General features: G+C 47.5%; 1 protein-coding gene across 10 annotated transcripts in view; it reads left to right on the top strand.

Moving 5' to 3' along the window:
* PACC1 (proton activated chloride channel 1) overlaps positions 1-14,965 on the top strand; it is a 41,511-nt gene that overhangs the window by 2,798 nt on the left and 23,748 nt on the right. For 5 of the 10 annotated variants that reach the window (XR_010377139.1, XM_064477169.1, XM_064477170.1 and 2 more), the window contains exons 1-2: positions 3,168-3,337; positions 7,104-7,200. Coding sequence is in view for 4 of the 10 variants with exons in the window: in XM_064477169.1 (XP_064333239.1) it covers positions 3,302-3,337; positions 7,104-7,200 (133 nt within the window). In the remaining 6 variants the exon portion in view is untranslated. Of the gene's footprint in view, positions 1-3,167; positions 3,338-3,509; positions 3,601-3,628; positions 3,824-7,103; positions 7,201-14,965 lie in introns of those variants that run through there. The other 5 variants (XM_010992131.3, XM_064477172.1, XM_010992130.3 and 2 more) reach the window with 4 other exon arrangements.

The raw sequence follows: 14,965 nt of genomic DNA, 5'->3' as shown, positions 1-14,965 counted from the left end.
AAAAACCTTTGCATCAGGGGCTGGACCTATGGAAGGAAAGCTGCTGGGGGCAGAGAGTGAGGGAAAGAAAAACCCTGGCTTCTCCCTTGCCCTGATCCCCTCCAGTCTCCCAGCAGTGCTTCCTCTTGACTGAACCCAGTGGAAACCCAGGCCTTAGGGCCAGTCCTTATAACCCAGAGCTGAGGAGAGGCGAGGACAGGATCTGAGAGCAAACGAGCCAGGATTAGCGCACCCCACCTCCGCGATCTGGCCTCTGCCTGCCCCTCTGTCTTCTAAGTGCTCCTCCATTGGTCCCCTCCAGCCACACTGCCTTCTGCCGGGGTCCCAGCCAGGACCTCTTTCTGGGGTGCAGGTCGTCATGACCTTCTTATCACTCAGGTCTCAACTCACAAGTAACTACCATCTTGAGGCCTCTCTTGACTCCCTGAGATCAGCACCTCCTCCCACAGCTGCCCTAGCACTTGCTATCACATATCCTCGTTTCCCTTCTTTAGAGCTCTTGTCAGTAGGTGAAACTATTTTGTTTGTTTATTTATTCAGTGACTCTTTGAGTACCAGTAACTGCTGGGTGCTGTTGGAAGCACTGGATAGAGCAATGAACAAAACACAGAAGAACCCTGCCTTCATGGATCTTACATTCTAGTGCAATAAATGAAAGTCAGAAGGTGGTACATGCAAGGTAGAAAAATAAAGCAGCATATGGGGATGTGCTAGCAATGAGGTTTCCTGGTTTAACAAGGTGCTCAGAGGAGGCAGTGCTGATAAGGTGATATTGGGAGGTGGTGAGGAAGTGAGTCATGGAGATACCCAGGTTAAGAGCAGTCCCAGAACAGGGAACTGCCAATGCAAAGGTTCTCAGGCTCAGCATGTTAAAGCTGAGAGAGCAAGGGGAGGAGTAACAGGAAAGGTAGGGGCTGCAGGACAGATCCCATAGCACCTTCTAAGTCGTTAGGAGGACTTTGGCTTTGGAGGGATCAGAGCAGAGGGGTGACATGATCTGACTTCGTTTAGCAGGCTCTCCCTGGCTGCTGTGTTGGAAATTGACCACAGTTGTGGCAAGGGTGGAAGGAAAGAGGACCAGCTAGGAGGCAGCTGAAAGTAATCCATGAGAAATGCTGGTGGTTTCTACCAGGGTGCTGATGATGGAGTTTATGAAAAGTGGTTAGATTCTGAATAAAGTAGAGCCAGCAGGATTTGCTGATTTAGATGTGGGGCATAAGAGGAAGGGAGGAACTGAGGATGACTCCAGAGTTTTTGACTAGAGCAAATGGGAGGATGGAGTTTATTACAGTGAGAAAGCCTGGGCTGGGAGCAGATTTGGGATAGGAAGATCAATAGTTCCATTTTGCAATAGGATCACTAATACTTCTATACTACACCCTCACAATGTGCCGGACTTTGTGTTCCTAGTACTTTACATTTGATGACTCAGTTAATCTTCTCAGAACTCTTCTTATTGTACATGTAAGGTAACTGACACACAGAGAAATTAAAGAAAGTTTCTAGAATCATAAAGCTGGTAAGTGGCAACTCAGAGGTCATTTGTAACCTTGACAAACACCCTTTCAATGGAGTGGAGAACATGAAGGCTGACTGGTGTGTGCTCATGAGGAAATGGGACTTGGAGACAGCAAGTACAGAAAATTCTTCTGACATGTTCCTGGTCTGTCTCTCAACTCTAGCATGGAAGAGCCACAGAGCAAAGACCTCAGAGTACCCCATTCATGTCTATATCCCAGTGCCCAGCACATTGTATTTGTTAAACCACATCAAATATTGTATTATTATCTCCTTCAAATGTGGGAGCCCACAATTTTCCAGCTTGGTCATACCGACAAAAAGTAGAAAGGAATGATAGGGCTGGACTAGATTTCTCTGGTTCCTTCCAGCTCTAAACTTCTATGATTGTGTGACTTGTCCTATCAGCCCCCTTGTATTCATGCAGTAAGTTGTTCATTTTGACAAGCAACTGTCAAATGAAATGGCTGGAGTAAGTGTTTCATTCATAAACTTAACACACATTTGTTGAGTGCCTACGATGTTAGGTGCTATATATATATTGTCCCATTTAATAGATGTGAGAGCAGAGGGCCTGGACTGGGCTAGGGTGGACAGAAGAGGTGGTGGAGGCCTCCCACTACTGACAATCTGGAGGTCCAGGGTGCTCTGATGTGCTTGGTGCTACTGTGGTTGCCACCGAGAAAGGAAGAGGCCCTGAGTGGCCTGAGTGCAGGGATTTGCAGAGCTACAGCTGCCGGGGACACAGAGCAGCATTCACCAAGGCATAAGCAACCTCTATCTGCTTCACTACTCAGCAGCCCAGGGCGGCTACACAGAACAGCTGTTTCAGGCAGTGGGAGGAGGGGGAGATGTGGTCCTCAGGCCCACCCTGCCACAGGGCAAACGCCCAATTTTCCACCATATTCAGGGCAGGGGTTCTCTGCTGCCATGAACAGCACCTTTGGGTTTTGCTGCATGACCTATTTTGGCTCTGGTAAGGACCTGCGAAGCAGGGCAGGGCTTAGTGGTTGCATTCTAAGGCCAACAGAGGAGGGCTGAGTATTACAAGATCTGTGGGAGAGGGGCAGGGCCAGGATAAAAACCTAGAGGTCCTGACTCCTAGAGTCTGCTCCAGGAATAATGGAAAGAACTTGGATTCTGTCATCTGTTCCTGAATTAAATAATCTTCACTTGGTCACGGCCCCCATGCTTTCTGAAACAAAGTACCTCAGTTTCCTTATTTGTAAAGCAGTGGGAAAATGCCCTTCGTACAGGGTTCCTTGCCGGATCAAGGGCATAAAGCGCGTGAAAGTGCTTTGTAACATACAGAGTGCTCTCCAGACATTTATTATGGTTATAAACCACCAGGGCAAGCTTCCTTTCACAATTATAGATTAGGATCTCCTACCGGCCTGACCTGGCTCCCTTGTTCCATTTTCCATTCACTTTTTCCGTCTTTCCCCACCAATAAAGAGAGGAAGTAAGATATGCGAAGAGCACGTGCATCTAACGCGCGGGTTAAGCCTGGCAATGGGGAACGCGCGGGCTTTGCTGCCTCAGGGAAGCTGAGAGGCGCCCACCTGCGCGGAACTACATTTCCCAGCAACCCTTACGCGGTTCCTGCGGCGTCGGGAGTGAGGCGCATGCGCCAAGTGCGGCCCCGCCTAGTCTTGAAGCCGCTCCTCCGAACCGGTTTTACCCCGGGGAGCGGGCAGGTCTCGGCGCTGCAACTGCTGTGCTCGCTTCGCTGTTCCCCGCGGACCGCAGCGGGCTCAGGTGTGCGTTAGCTCGGGTCAGTGCCATGATCCGCCAGGAGCTCTCCACATCCTACCAGGAGGTATAAGGCAGTAGGGGGGTCGGAAGCAAAGTTTCCCGGGATGCGGAGCGGGTCCCGGGGGTCCGGGCGGCTGGGCTACTGGGGGCGTCCGGGCGTGCTGAGCGCGCTTCCGAGGAGCGGTGAGTGTGTCGGGGGAGGGGTCCCCGCGTGCTGAGCAGCAGCGGAGCAGGAAGGAAGCGGGGCGCGGAGCCGCCTCCGGATGCACCCGTCGCTTGGCCAAAGGATGGAGCCGGGGCCCCGAAGCCGCGACCCGTAAACAGCAGGTGAATGATTAAAGCCCTGTCGGACACAGGCAGCAGGGCAGCAGGCCCGGCAGGACCCCGGGTCGCCCCGAAGACTCCGGCGTTCTTTGCAACAAGTGGAAGCACCCGCGCTTTCCTTCCAGCTGGAGCGGAGGCGCGCTGGGGCATCAGCCCCCTCCACGCCCAAGGCCTCGTGGCTCTTGCAGCTGTTAACGAGAGGGATAATTACAATTTGTTTTGATGGGTAACTAACGTTGAAAATGTGCTTTCACAGGCAGAGCTGCTTCTCGCTCCGCTTCGTTTCTCTCTCGAGTCTCACCTCCTCCCACAACTTTGAACTATCACTTTGCAGTTCTTTGTCTTTTTCTTGTCTGTCCTGAGCCATGGGCTGCGCTTCTAGCTTTTCCCTCAGACCATCTCCTCCTCCTGACTCTTGCTGACAGCATTGAATTGCTCTCCTCCTCCTCTACAGCCCCAAACCTTTGTCATCTCTGGTTCCATCTCCCGTGCCCCTCACCGTGCCCCCCTCCCTTGGCAAGTTCAGGCAGTTCCACATCCTCAGTCCTCAGGTTAGTGTCTCTCTGTGTGTGCTCTAACCAGCTCTCCCTTGGGTGTCTCCCGTGCTCTGCAGATTTGTTTGGGGGCCCTACCTTGATCTCAGGGCATTCCTTTTTACATACATTTTATGCTGCCATTGGTCTCCCCAGAACAGCTTGAACTTCTTAGGAAGCTTTCCCAGTTCTGCAGCCATCGCTTCTATTACCGTCATCATCTCACCCGCCTAGGTTCTGGCCACACTGGAAACTCACCTTTTAAAAATGTGCTCCTGCTAAGCCTATACTCGCACTATTCCTTCTTCTTTAACCTCTTTCAAGCTCCGTTGGTTAAAATTCCTCCCATTATTCAAGGAGGGATCTCAAATCCCACATGCACCGTAAAGACTGACTTCCCAGACGAGTCTAACATTCTTCCAGTCCTCGTATGAACTGCTGCTGTCTTGATCGGCACTGATACTGTGTGGAGTATATAAAGCAGGTGGCTTAGCCCCATAGTAGAAGGGGAAGCTAAGCTGAAGACAGATGAGATTTGCAGAGGCTTGCCATTTTCTAGTGTAGGACCTGGGCTGGAATCTGACTTTGGGAGATTTCTATATTTCTTTTATCATTTCCTTTATCCAAGAGGAGCCTTATGGATTTTATCCAGTGCTGTGGGTTCTGTGACCCCTAGATCCTTAACCCTAGGCAGTAGAGGAATCCTGGGGAATGAGCTGTGTCTTTCCCTGACTGAAAATTTTCAGGTTTATAAGGAACAAAGCATAGTGGGTAAATACGGGACTTTGAAGTCCAAAAGCCCACGTTCCTATCCTGGCTCTGCTTCTTGCCGTTTGTGTGACTTTTGTCAAGTCACAGCTCCTCTGAGCCTCAAGTTGATTCATCTGCACAATGAAGGTAATGATAGTCCACATCTCACAGGGCTGAGGATTAGAGGAGCTGGAATGTGGAAAGTGCTTAGCTCAGTGCCTGGCAGTAGTGACCCCTCAGTGAATGCTGGCTCGTGTTGACAGGGTGTGGGCAGCTTTTGCTCCTAGGGAGCTTGGGGTCCTGGTTCACAGGACCGTGTCTCTCATCATCTACCTGTAACCTACAGTACTCCTCACCTAGCAGGGCTCCTAAAATGTTTAGTAAAATATAAGCAGTTTTCCTATTTGCAGAAGCAAGGCCAAGGGTAGAGCCAGTTTCTGTTTGGGGGCACCCCTGTGGGGGAAGCACTGGAAGGAGCCTGCCCCTTGCCTTCTTCAGTGCCCCTTTCTGAAGTCCACATCTCTCACCTTCAGAAGAAGGAGGCCTCCTGAATCTCTCTTACATGGAACTTTCTGAGAGTGGATTTAGATGTGAGTTCAGCTTTACTGAGGGAGATTTTGACTCTGCGGGATGGGGCATTTGAGAACTTGGCCAGGGTCAGACAAGGAGATGGCCTCGTTATGGCTTTTGATAGGCAGGAGGGGAACTGGGTTAAGAGCATGTTAGAGTTAGGCTGAATCTGTGTGAGGCTTCGATCAGAGAACTTTGGGCCTTCTCAGGACTGATATCCTCCTTTCCCTTTGGCCAGCGACAGCCTGGGGACATCTTGATCTGTGTTCCCGCGGGAGGCCTGGATCTCATGGTGCCTTGTCCAGCCTCCCAGCCCTCTCTCGTTGACTTCTTTTGGGCTTGGAGGGCTTTAAAGGTTTTACCTGATTGTAAGGGGCAGAAGCGGAGGCATGGAGAGGGAGGTGGAAGCGTCTTAGATACAGAAGAGATTTATTTAACTCAAGTTTCTTAGAAGTAAATTTTTTTTTGTTTTTTGTTTTAGGGGGAGGTAATTAGGTTTATTTATTTATTATTTTAATGGAGGTACTGGGGATTGAACGCAGGACTTTGCACATGCTAAGCACGCACTTTACCGCTGAGATATACCCTCCCCACTCAGAGATGAATTCTTAATGGAAGTGTCCTGAGAGCTTAGGCGTTAACACTGTGAGCCTGAGAAAATACTTGGGAAATCTGTCCTCTCCCCTACTCTCCTAATCCAGTGATAGGTCCTCCTTGAAACTCTGGTCTTGATCTCTCTTGCTCTCCTTAACACTAAGGAGCCTGGTTATCATTGTATCGTTGCCCCCATTCCACAGGTGAGAACACTGATGATGTGGAGGTTGCTGCCAGGCTACTTAGTAGCACCTGTCCCTGGGTGGGTTGCCCTCCCCACTTTGTCTGCGGTTTGCAGCCTGAGTCCAGGGACTTTAGCTCTGACACCAACTTCACTGTTCCCTCTTCTCTCTCAGCCGTGTTTCTCCCTTCTTTGGGAAGTGGTTAAGACGGTGGCCTTTGGAACTAGACCAACTTGGATGTGCCTCCTGGCCCTGTGGCCATGGAAAATGTTGTGGGTTGAATTGTGTTTCCCAAAAAGATATGTCGAAGTCCTAACCCCCAGTACATCAGAAAGCGACCTTATTTGGCAGTAGGGTCGTTGCAGGTGTGTTTAGTTAAGATGAGGTCGTACTGGAGTAGGATGGGCCCTAATCCAGTATGAATTGTGTCCTTATGAGACAATGACCACGTGGAGACAGAGACTCCAGGTGAGGATGGAGGCAGAGATTGGAGATTAGATGCACCTGCGAACCAAAGATTGCTGGCCATTACCTGGAGCTAGAAGAGGGGCATGGAAAGGATTCTCCCTCAGTCCCCAGAAGTAACCCTGACAATACCTTGATTTCAGATTTCTAGCCTCCATTACTGAGGGAATAAATTTCTGTTGTTTTAAGCCACCTGGCTTGTGGTGCTTTGTTATGGCAGCCCTAGGAAGTTGCTTGTTTTCTGAGCTTCAGTGGGCTCATCCGTAGAATTGGTGTAACTTACCCTACATCATGTGATTTGTGTGTGTGTGTGTGACCATTAAGTGAGAAGCAGCTTCTGCTTTCTAATTCTAGTCTAGAAAAGCAAAGCTGATGTTGCTGACTTCTCTGCTCTCTGTGTTTCTCCCTGTAGCTGAGTGAGGAGTTGGATCAGGTGGTTGAGAACTCAGAGCAGTCGGACGAACGGGAAAAGGAGACAGTCAAAGTCCAGGGTCCGGGGATCTTACCAGGTAAGTGGGTTCAGCTCGAGGAGGTGAAACTGCTGGAAAACGGGGTGTGCCGTTGGTGCAACTGGAGGCCCCAGTCCAGGCACCTCGCCAGCTGGGTACCGTGTCAGAGGAGCTACCGTCTTGCCTGGTGTCGAATCTCAAGTATTGCCCTCGTTTTAAAGCTATACATATTTAACCTGCCTTAGGACAGAGGTTGGGTCCAAGCCGGCGTCTGCTCTTTTTTGTCCTCTGGTTTGAGCCGGTGGCCAGGCCATTAGATATGATGGCAGGGGCTTTAGGTTTCCACTCTTATGTTCCCTCTTCTCTAGGAAGCTGTGAGCAATTGAGCCTCTAATATCTGGGTCACTTCCCAGGGCCCCCTGGGAGATTATCTGGTAGACCTCACCCCTGGACATTAGGTTTCTCCAGTTCCGTTGCCCAGCCGGGTGACCAGGGTCTCAGCAGTGAGGTGGCGTCTGTAGAGCCTTGTGGGAATTTTTGATACTGTCGACCATGTCTTCCTCCTGGATACACTCTGCCCCCTCAGCTACCATTATGACGCTCAACTTCTCAGGCCACTTCTTCCAGCCTACTTTGCCATCACCTCAGCTCTTGGGTGTCACGTGTTTGTCAGAGGCCCTTCTCTCAGCCTCTGGTGGGCGACCTCACCCAGGCCCCCTCCCCTTCAGTCACTACTTGCTCTCACATGACTGCCATGGTTATATCTCTGGCCCAGAGGTTACCTGTAAACTTCAGATTTACATATCCTGTGGATCCAAATTCTTGAGTGGTGGCTCTGCTTGGATGTCCCAGAGGTCCCCTAAACTCCACACGTCCAAAATTGACCTCATGGTCTCCCCATCGCCAGCTTGGCCTCTTCCAGTGTTTCCTGTTTCCAGGAATGGTACCATCCCTATCCAGGTGAACTTGAGAGTCATTCTTTTTTGTTTCTTTCCCTAATTCCCCCTTTTCCATGCTGGCCTTCTTTTACTTTGGGCCTCACTCCCTCCCACCATCAGGCCTTTTTGTTGTTTTATTCCTCTGCCTGGGCTTCTCTTCTTCCCTCTATTACCTAGTTAATGTGTAATCCATCTTCAGCTCACTCAGTTTTCCCCTGCAGCACCGTCTCTGGCCTCCTGGCCTGATCACCCCCACCCTCCAGCGCTGTCACTTGTAGCCTATGCACCTCTCCCTGGCAGCTGTCGCTGATGGATGGTGTATGCGTTTGTCTGTTTGATCATTGTCTGTTTTACTAAACTGTAAACTCCACCAAGTTAGAGACCATTGTGTTTTGCTCCCCACCTCAGCCCTGGCCATGCGATAAGGATTTGTTGAATGAATACATGAGTGAACGGTGCCCCAGCCTGACTCCAGCTTCTTGGGTGGATTGAGGGAGGTGGGATTCTGCTCCTCTTGATTCCTGTATTCGTGGAGGAGAGAACGGGATAGGAAATTCTGTGATTGTGCTTAATCCTTAGAGAAGACTTTGTAAAAGGAAGGAAGCTGGAAGGGCAGCTAATGCTTCCTGACTGCTTCCTCTGGGCCAGGCTCTGTCATACCCATTGCCCATTGAATTCTCATGACAACCCTGTGAGGTGGCCATCCTCTTGTTTATAGATGAGGCCCTGAGGCTCAGGGAGGCTAAATGAAGTGCGGCAAGGTTACATAGCTGGCCAACAGACAGACTGGATCAAGCTCTCTGACCCCAGACTCTTTTTACTGCACTCGTGATTTTTTAAAAATATTTTAAGCATCCTTCTATTAAAGCCCATGTCTGCCCCAACTCTGACTCTAGGCATTGCCTCCAAAGCCCTAAGTTCTCAGGGAAAGCTGTTTAAAAGCCCTGTATATTAGTTTCTATTGTTTCTATAGCAAGTTACCGCAAACTTAGTGACTTAGAACAGTTCAGATTTATTATCTGACAGTCCTGGAGGTCAGAAGTCCAAAATGGGTCTCCTTGGGCTAAAATTAAGGTGTTGGCAAACTTTCTTAACGGAGGCTCCAGGGAAAAATCCATTTTATTACCTTTTCCAGCTTCTTGAGGCTGCCTGCATTCCTTGGCTCATGGCCCTTCTTCCATCTTCAAGTCTTTCTCACATCTCATTCTGACTCTGACTTATGCCTCCCTCTTCCATGTTTAAAGGGCCCTTGTGATTACGCTGGGCCCACCCGCATAATCCAGGATAGTCTCCCTGTTTTAAGGTCAGATGATTAGCAACTTTAATCCCATCTGCTGCCTTAATTTCTCTTTGCCATGTATGTAATTTGGCATATTTACAGGGTCCAAGATTTGGGATGTGGACATCTATGGTGGGCCATTATTCTGCCTACTGTACCCTGCACTGCCCTCTGGCCCCCAGTCAGAAGAGGATAGAGGGAGGAGAGAGGAAGGCCAGACTTGGAAAGATGAAGCTTCCTCTTGTGTTTCCTTGTATATGTAAGTGCCAGGCATGTTAGAAAGTGGCCATGATGACCTTTGACCTTAGCATCCTCTCTTTTGCCTCAGATTTTTGGGGCCTCAAAGCCTGGGATAAGTCAGAGCAGGAAGCCAGACTCAGGCAGAGCAGATTTGGGGTACTTCCACTGGCTGGCAGGAGCCACCTTGCTTTTGGGGAAACTCCCCTGGGCTCATGTCCTGTTTAGACTGTAGACAGTCTGGTGCTCAGAAGGCCATGTGGCTGATCTCAGTAGTGACTTGGCCTAAATTTGATGACCTGGTATACAATTTTCAGAGCTCATTTCCTGTTTTTGAATCTTCTAACAATAATAAAAATGATGACTGATGACAGCAGCCACCATTGAGTAGGTGAGTAGGTGCTTCCCTGTACTTGGCCTGAGGGCTTTTTATGTGTACTCGATCGCATAACCTTCCTGGCCATGCTGTGAGGGAGGCGGTTAGCCTAGTTTATAGACGAGGAAGCTGAGGCACAGAGAGGCTGAGTACTGTGCTCAGTTAATGAGTGGCAGGGCTCAAACTGAGCCCAGGCCTGTCTTTGATGGTGTTCTGACTCTGGCTCAGTTGTTCCTAGATGAGATGCTTTCTTGTTCCAAAATCCTCCCCTTCCTGCACCAGAGTCACTCATGGACTTCTTCACCTATTGTGCCAAATGCTAAAACCACAGAGAGGGTGAGTGGAGCGTGGCCTGCTTCCAGGAACTCAGGCCATGTGGGGAGAGAAGGCAGGTTCCCGAAGAAGATCTTACCCCTTCGACAGAGCCTGCCCTGAATAACCTAATGGGGTCCTTTTCTCCCAGTTACCTGCTTTCAGTACTTTCCCTTTGTAGCATTTGGCACAGCTGAGAGGTCACATTTATTGACTATAATTCTTCAATTGATTGTTGTCAGCCCCTTGGCCCTGCTCCTGAGTTCTGTGAGGCACAAAGTTTGCGCCTCCTCCAACCGTTGTAACTCCAGTGCCTTGTACAGTGCCTGGTCCGCTGTGGGTGCTCAGTATATACTTGTACCCTAGAAGAGGGAGGTGTGGGGATTTGGAGCATGCATGCATCTCACCTGAGCCAATTTGAATGAAGAAATGAGGGCCAAAGAGATGCTAGTGAAAGATGCCTGAGGAATGAACGAAGGAGGGCTGGTTGGTGAAGGAAGTGGGATCAATCCGAAGGAAGGGTGACACAGAGGTGCAAAGGAAGGGCTGGCCAGGGAGGAGGGGTGGTGCACGCAAACACGTGGAAGTGGGAATAGAAATGGGATGCTTCAGAATCAGCGGGTAGCACGGTGTGTTTGGAGCAGAGGGTTGGTAAGAGAAGCAGGAGATGAGGTAGGAAAGGTAGGCTGGGTCAGAGTGTGGAGGGTTTCAAGTGTTGGCGTTTGGACTTTATCTAAAGCAGGGAGTTTTTAAAGGGGTTAGAGCAGAGCGTCAGAGGGGTGAAGTGGGCATTTCAGGAAGTGTGACAGGGCATGGGGCTGGATTAGGGGGAAGCAGGGCAGCTGGGCCACGTCAAAGCCTGAAGGCTGATGTGATAGGCTGCTTTGGTGTGGGGGAGGGGAGAAGGAAGAATCAAAGAGGCTGAGGTTTGAAGCCGGGTGAGTGGGAGAATAGTAACATACAGAGAGAGTCCGGAGGGGCAGGTGCTGGAAGAGGAGATGCTTGTCTGCTGTGGACACACCAGGCTTTAGCTGTTGGGGCAGGTCTGGGTGGAGATGCCCAAAGGCAGAGAGAGGTGTAGGGGAGACAGGAGAGAGGTGAGGACTGGAGTTGTGAAAGTGGGAGAGGTCCCAGGGCGGGAGGGTTAGGAGCCTGGAGGAAAGCCAGGGACACAATGTGCAAGGAGCGGGAGAGGGCCATGAAGACTGAGCCCCAGAGGATGTCCACATTTGGGGACCAGGAGAGGAGGTGGAGCTGGAGTTGAACGGAGGGCCTGGAGGTGGGAGAGCAAGACAGGAGGACAGTACGAGCAGGCTGAGCACTTAGCAGCTGAGGTTCGGGTTAAACACCCAGCATTCAGGGTTATATTCCCAACTTCACTCTCCGAGATAAATAATTCCATACCATAATGTGGGAAAAGCCTCAGTACATTCATGTCCTCTCTACCAAGGGAAGCACAACCGCCTGTTCTTTCCGAAGGGAGGAGTGAGACCAGGCGTGCTAATTGAATAAGCTGTTTATGACATCAGAGATGTAATCAAATTGAGGAAGACACTTGGTTACTGAGTCATTACAGTCAGTTCTCCGTGGAAACAACTGTATATTAATAGAATAGAAAAAGATAACCAACCAAGAAAAAAATTAGGTAAATTGGACTTCATCAAAATGAAAAACTTTTGTGCATGAAAGGATACTGTCAAAAAAGTGAAAAGATAGTCCCCAGGATGGGAGACATTTTCATACCATATATTTGATAATGGACTTGTATTTAAAAAGTGTGAAGAACTCTTGCAACTTAATAATAAAAAGACACATAACCCAGTTTAAAAATGGGCAAAGAATGTGAATAACGTTTCTCCAAAGAAGTTATAAAAATGACTGATAAGCACATGAAAAGATGCTCAATATTATTATTCACCAGGGAAATGCAAATCTAAACCACAATGAGATGCTACTTCAAACCTGCAAGGAGAGCTGCAGTCATTAAGATGATTATAAGCAAGTTTTGGTGAGGATATAGAGAAATTACACATTGCTGATGGGGATGTAAAGTGGTGCAGCTACTGCGGAAAATAGTCTGGCAGTTCCTCAAAAGGTTAAATATAGAATTATCATATGACCCAGTAATGCCACTTCTAGGTGTACACCCAGGAGAAATGAAAACATTCACACAAAAACTTAGTAATGAATGTTCATAGCAACTTACTCAGACAACAAGCAGAAACAACCACATGTATATCAACTGATGAATGGATAAATAAAATGGTATATCCACACAGTGGAATATTATTTTGCAGTAAAAAGGAATGAAGAAAACATGCTACAACATGGATGAATCTTGAAAACATTAAGTGAAAGAAGTCAGACATAAAAGATCATGCATTGTATGATTCTATTCGTGTGACTTGTCTGAAATAGGTAAATCCATAGAAACAGAAAGTAGATTATTGGTTCCCAGGGACTAGGAGGTAAGAGGAGTGACTGCTAATGGATGTGGAATTTCTTTTGGGGTAATGACTGTTCTGTAATTAAATAGTGGTGATGGTTATATACTATGTGAATGTAAAAAACTACCAAATATATTCACTTTAGGAGGGTTAATTTTATGGTATGTAAATTATATCTCAAAAACAGAACAAAACAAAAACAACAACCCCACTACATCACTAAAAAGAAAAAAAGGATAAACAAAAAACTCATTTTATTCTTCACATTCAGAATTCTTCTTAGCCCAGTGCTCTCTGCAAGGTAGAGTTTTGCAGGGTTATGTAGTCAACCAGTTTCCCTTCCTGTGAATGTAGTTTCCATGATGTTTTCAGAAATTGAATTGCTCATCACATATCCTCTTAATGGCCTGACTTACATTCTGGGGCAAGTTTGGGTTTTTGAAGCAATTCTTTCATCAGTTTTACAAAACTCATGAATTAAATCTTTCCCGGGGAAATCTTATGCATTATTTCTTTCTGCTACCATGAGTTTACAAATATATAAAGGAGGTATACTTTTAAAACATTCATCCAGCTTGCCACATAAAGAGCCAGTGTTTGCTTTTTCTGACTCCAGAGGACATGGGACATTATGCCAAATATTCAGCATCTTTTTTTTTTTTTCCAGTGGTAAAATGTAATGGTGTCTAGTTTCAGAATCGAAGTGTCACTTAACCAGCACATGTGAATGATAATTATATGGTTTTTTGTTTACATTATATGCCAGCTTGTGGATCAAGAAAAGGCTTGTGAAGAAGCTAAGCTTGGCGTCTGAGTGAAACAACACTCTCTGGGCCCGTGTTCCCACTAGAAAAATTTGTCCAGTTACCTCTACCAAACGAATCCAGGTGGTGCAATTGTCGTGTGACCTTTTTGTCCTTTAAGTTTAAGTTCTTTTAGAATTTTCAGGAACATGTAGGGAGAGAGTCTTCTCTTTCCTAAACCAAAGGCATCACGAAGGCAGAACCTTTCAAATCATGTTGATCTGGCTGTGATAGCGTAGGTGCCTGCCCACAGGTGCCCATCATTCTTCACCTTCACTACGTGGTGCAGCCTAGGTGTAATATGCAGGTTACCTTAAAAAGGTCCTGAACTTCTGCTTGTTTTGAAGTTAAATTTTTTCAATAAGATCATCTTTTGTCATCATTAGTATCTGGAATCTTCAGTACTAACATTCACTTTTGTGGAAGGAAGGATCATGGACCGAGAGTCAGGACACTAGGACTCTGTGGGACCATTTATTGGCTGTGGGACCAGAATCACTGCACAAGAAATGGGGTTGGGCCAGATGGCCTTTTAGGTCCCTACTGAGTCTTAAAAATCCTATTCAGATGTTATGCACCAAATCAGTCATTCAGAGTTCCTTTATTTTCTTACCTTGTGGTCTTCTCACACCCCTTTAGAATGTAGCAACCTTGTTCCTGTTGCCAGTGCAGTTGTCAGCAGCTCATGACAGTGAATGTGCTTTTTGCCTGCCCTGTTTTGTTTCTGTTTTTTAACACCTTTATTGTGGTATGGTTCCTGTACAGTAACCATACATATTACAAGTGTACAATTTGATGAACTTTGATACATGTATACACCAATGAAACCACTACCACAAATCAAGATAACTAGCATTTCCATCATTCCCAAGAGGTGCAATTTTTGAATTCTCAATTTATCCCTTCCCACCCCCTTTACCCCCTGGTAACCTTAAGTTTGTTTTCTATGTCTGTGAGTCAGTTTCTGTTTTGTAAATAAGTTCACTTGTGTCCTTTTTAAAAAGATTCCAACATATAAGCAATATATGGCATTTTTCTTTTTCTGGCTTACTTCATTTAGAATGACAATCTCCAGGTCCATCCATGTTGCTTTTTTATGGATGAGTAGTATTCCATTTTATACACACACACACACACACACACACACACACACACACACACACACACACACACACACACACACACACACACACACCTTCTTTATCCAGTCATCTGTTGATGGACGTTTGGGTTGTTTCCATGTCTTGGCTGTTGTAAATAGTGCTGCTGTGCACATTGGAGTGCATGTATCTTTTTGAATTGTATTTTTCTCTGGGTATATGCCCAGGAGTGGGATTGCTGGATCATACATGGTAAGTCTGTTTTCAGTTTTTTTAGGAACTTCTGTACTGTCCTCCATAGTGGCTGCACCAATTTACATTCCCACCAACAGT

This window comes from Camelus dromedarius, chromosome 21, assembly GCF_036321535.1.
Source record: "Camelus dromedarius isolate mCamDro1 chromosome 21, mCamDro1.pat, whole genome shotgun sequence".
Lineage (NCBI taxonomy): Eukaryota > Metazoa > Chordata > Mammalia > Artiodactyla > Camelidae > Camelus > Camelus dromedarius.
The sequence above is the reverse complement of the archived record's forward strand: the minus strand, read 5'-3'. Positions and strand labels throughout refer to the sequence as shown.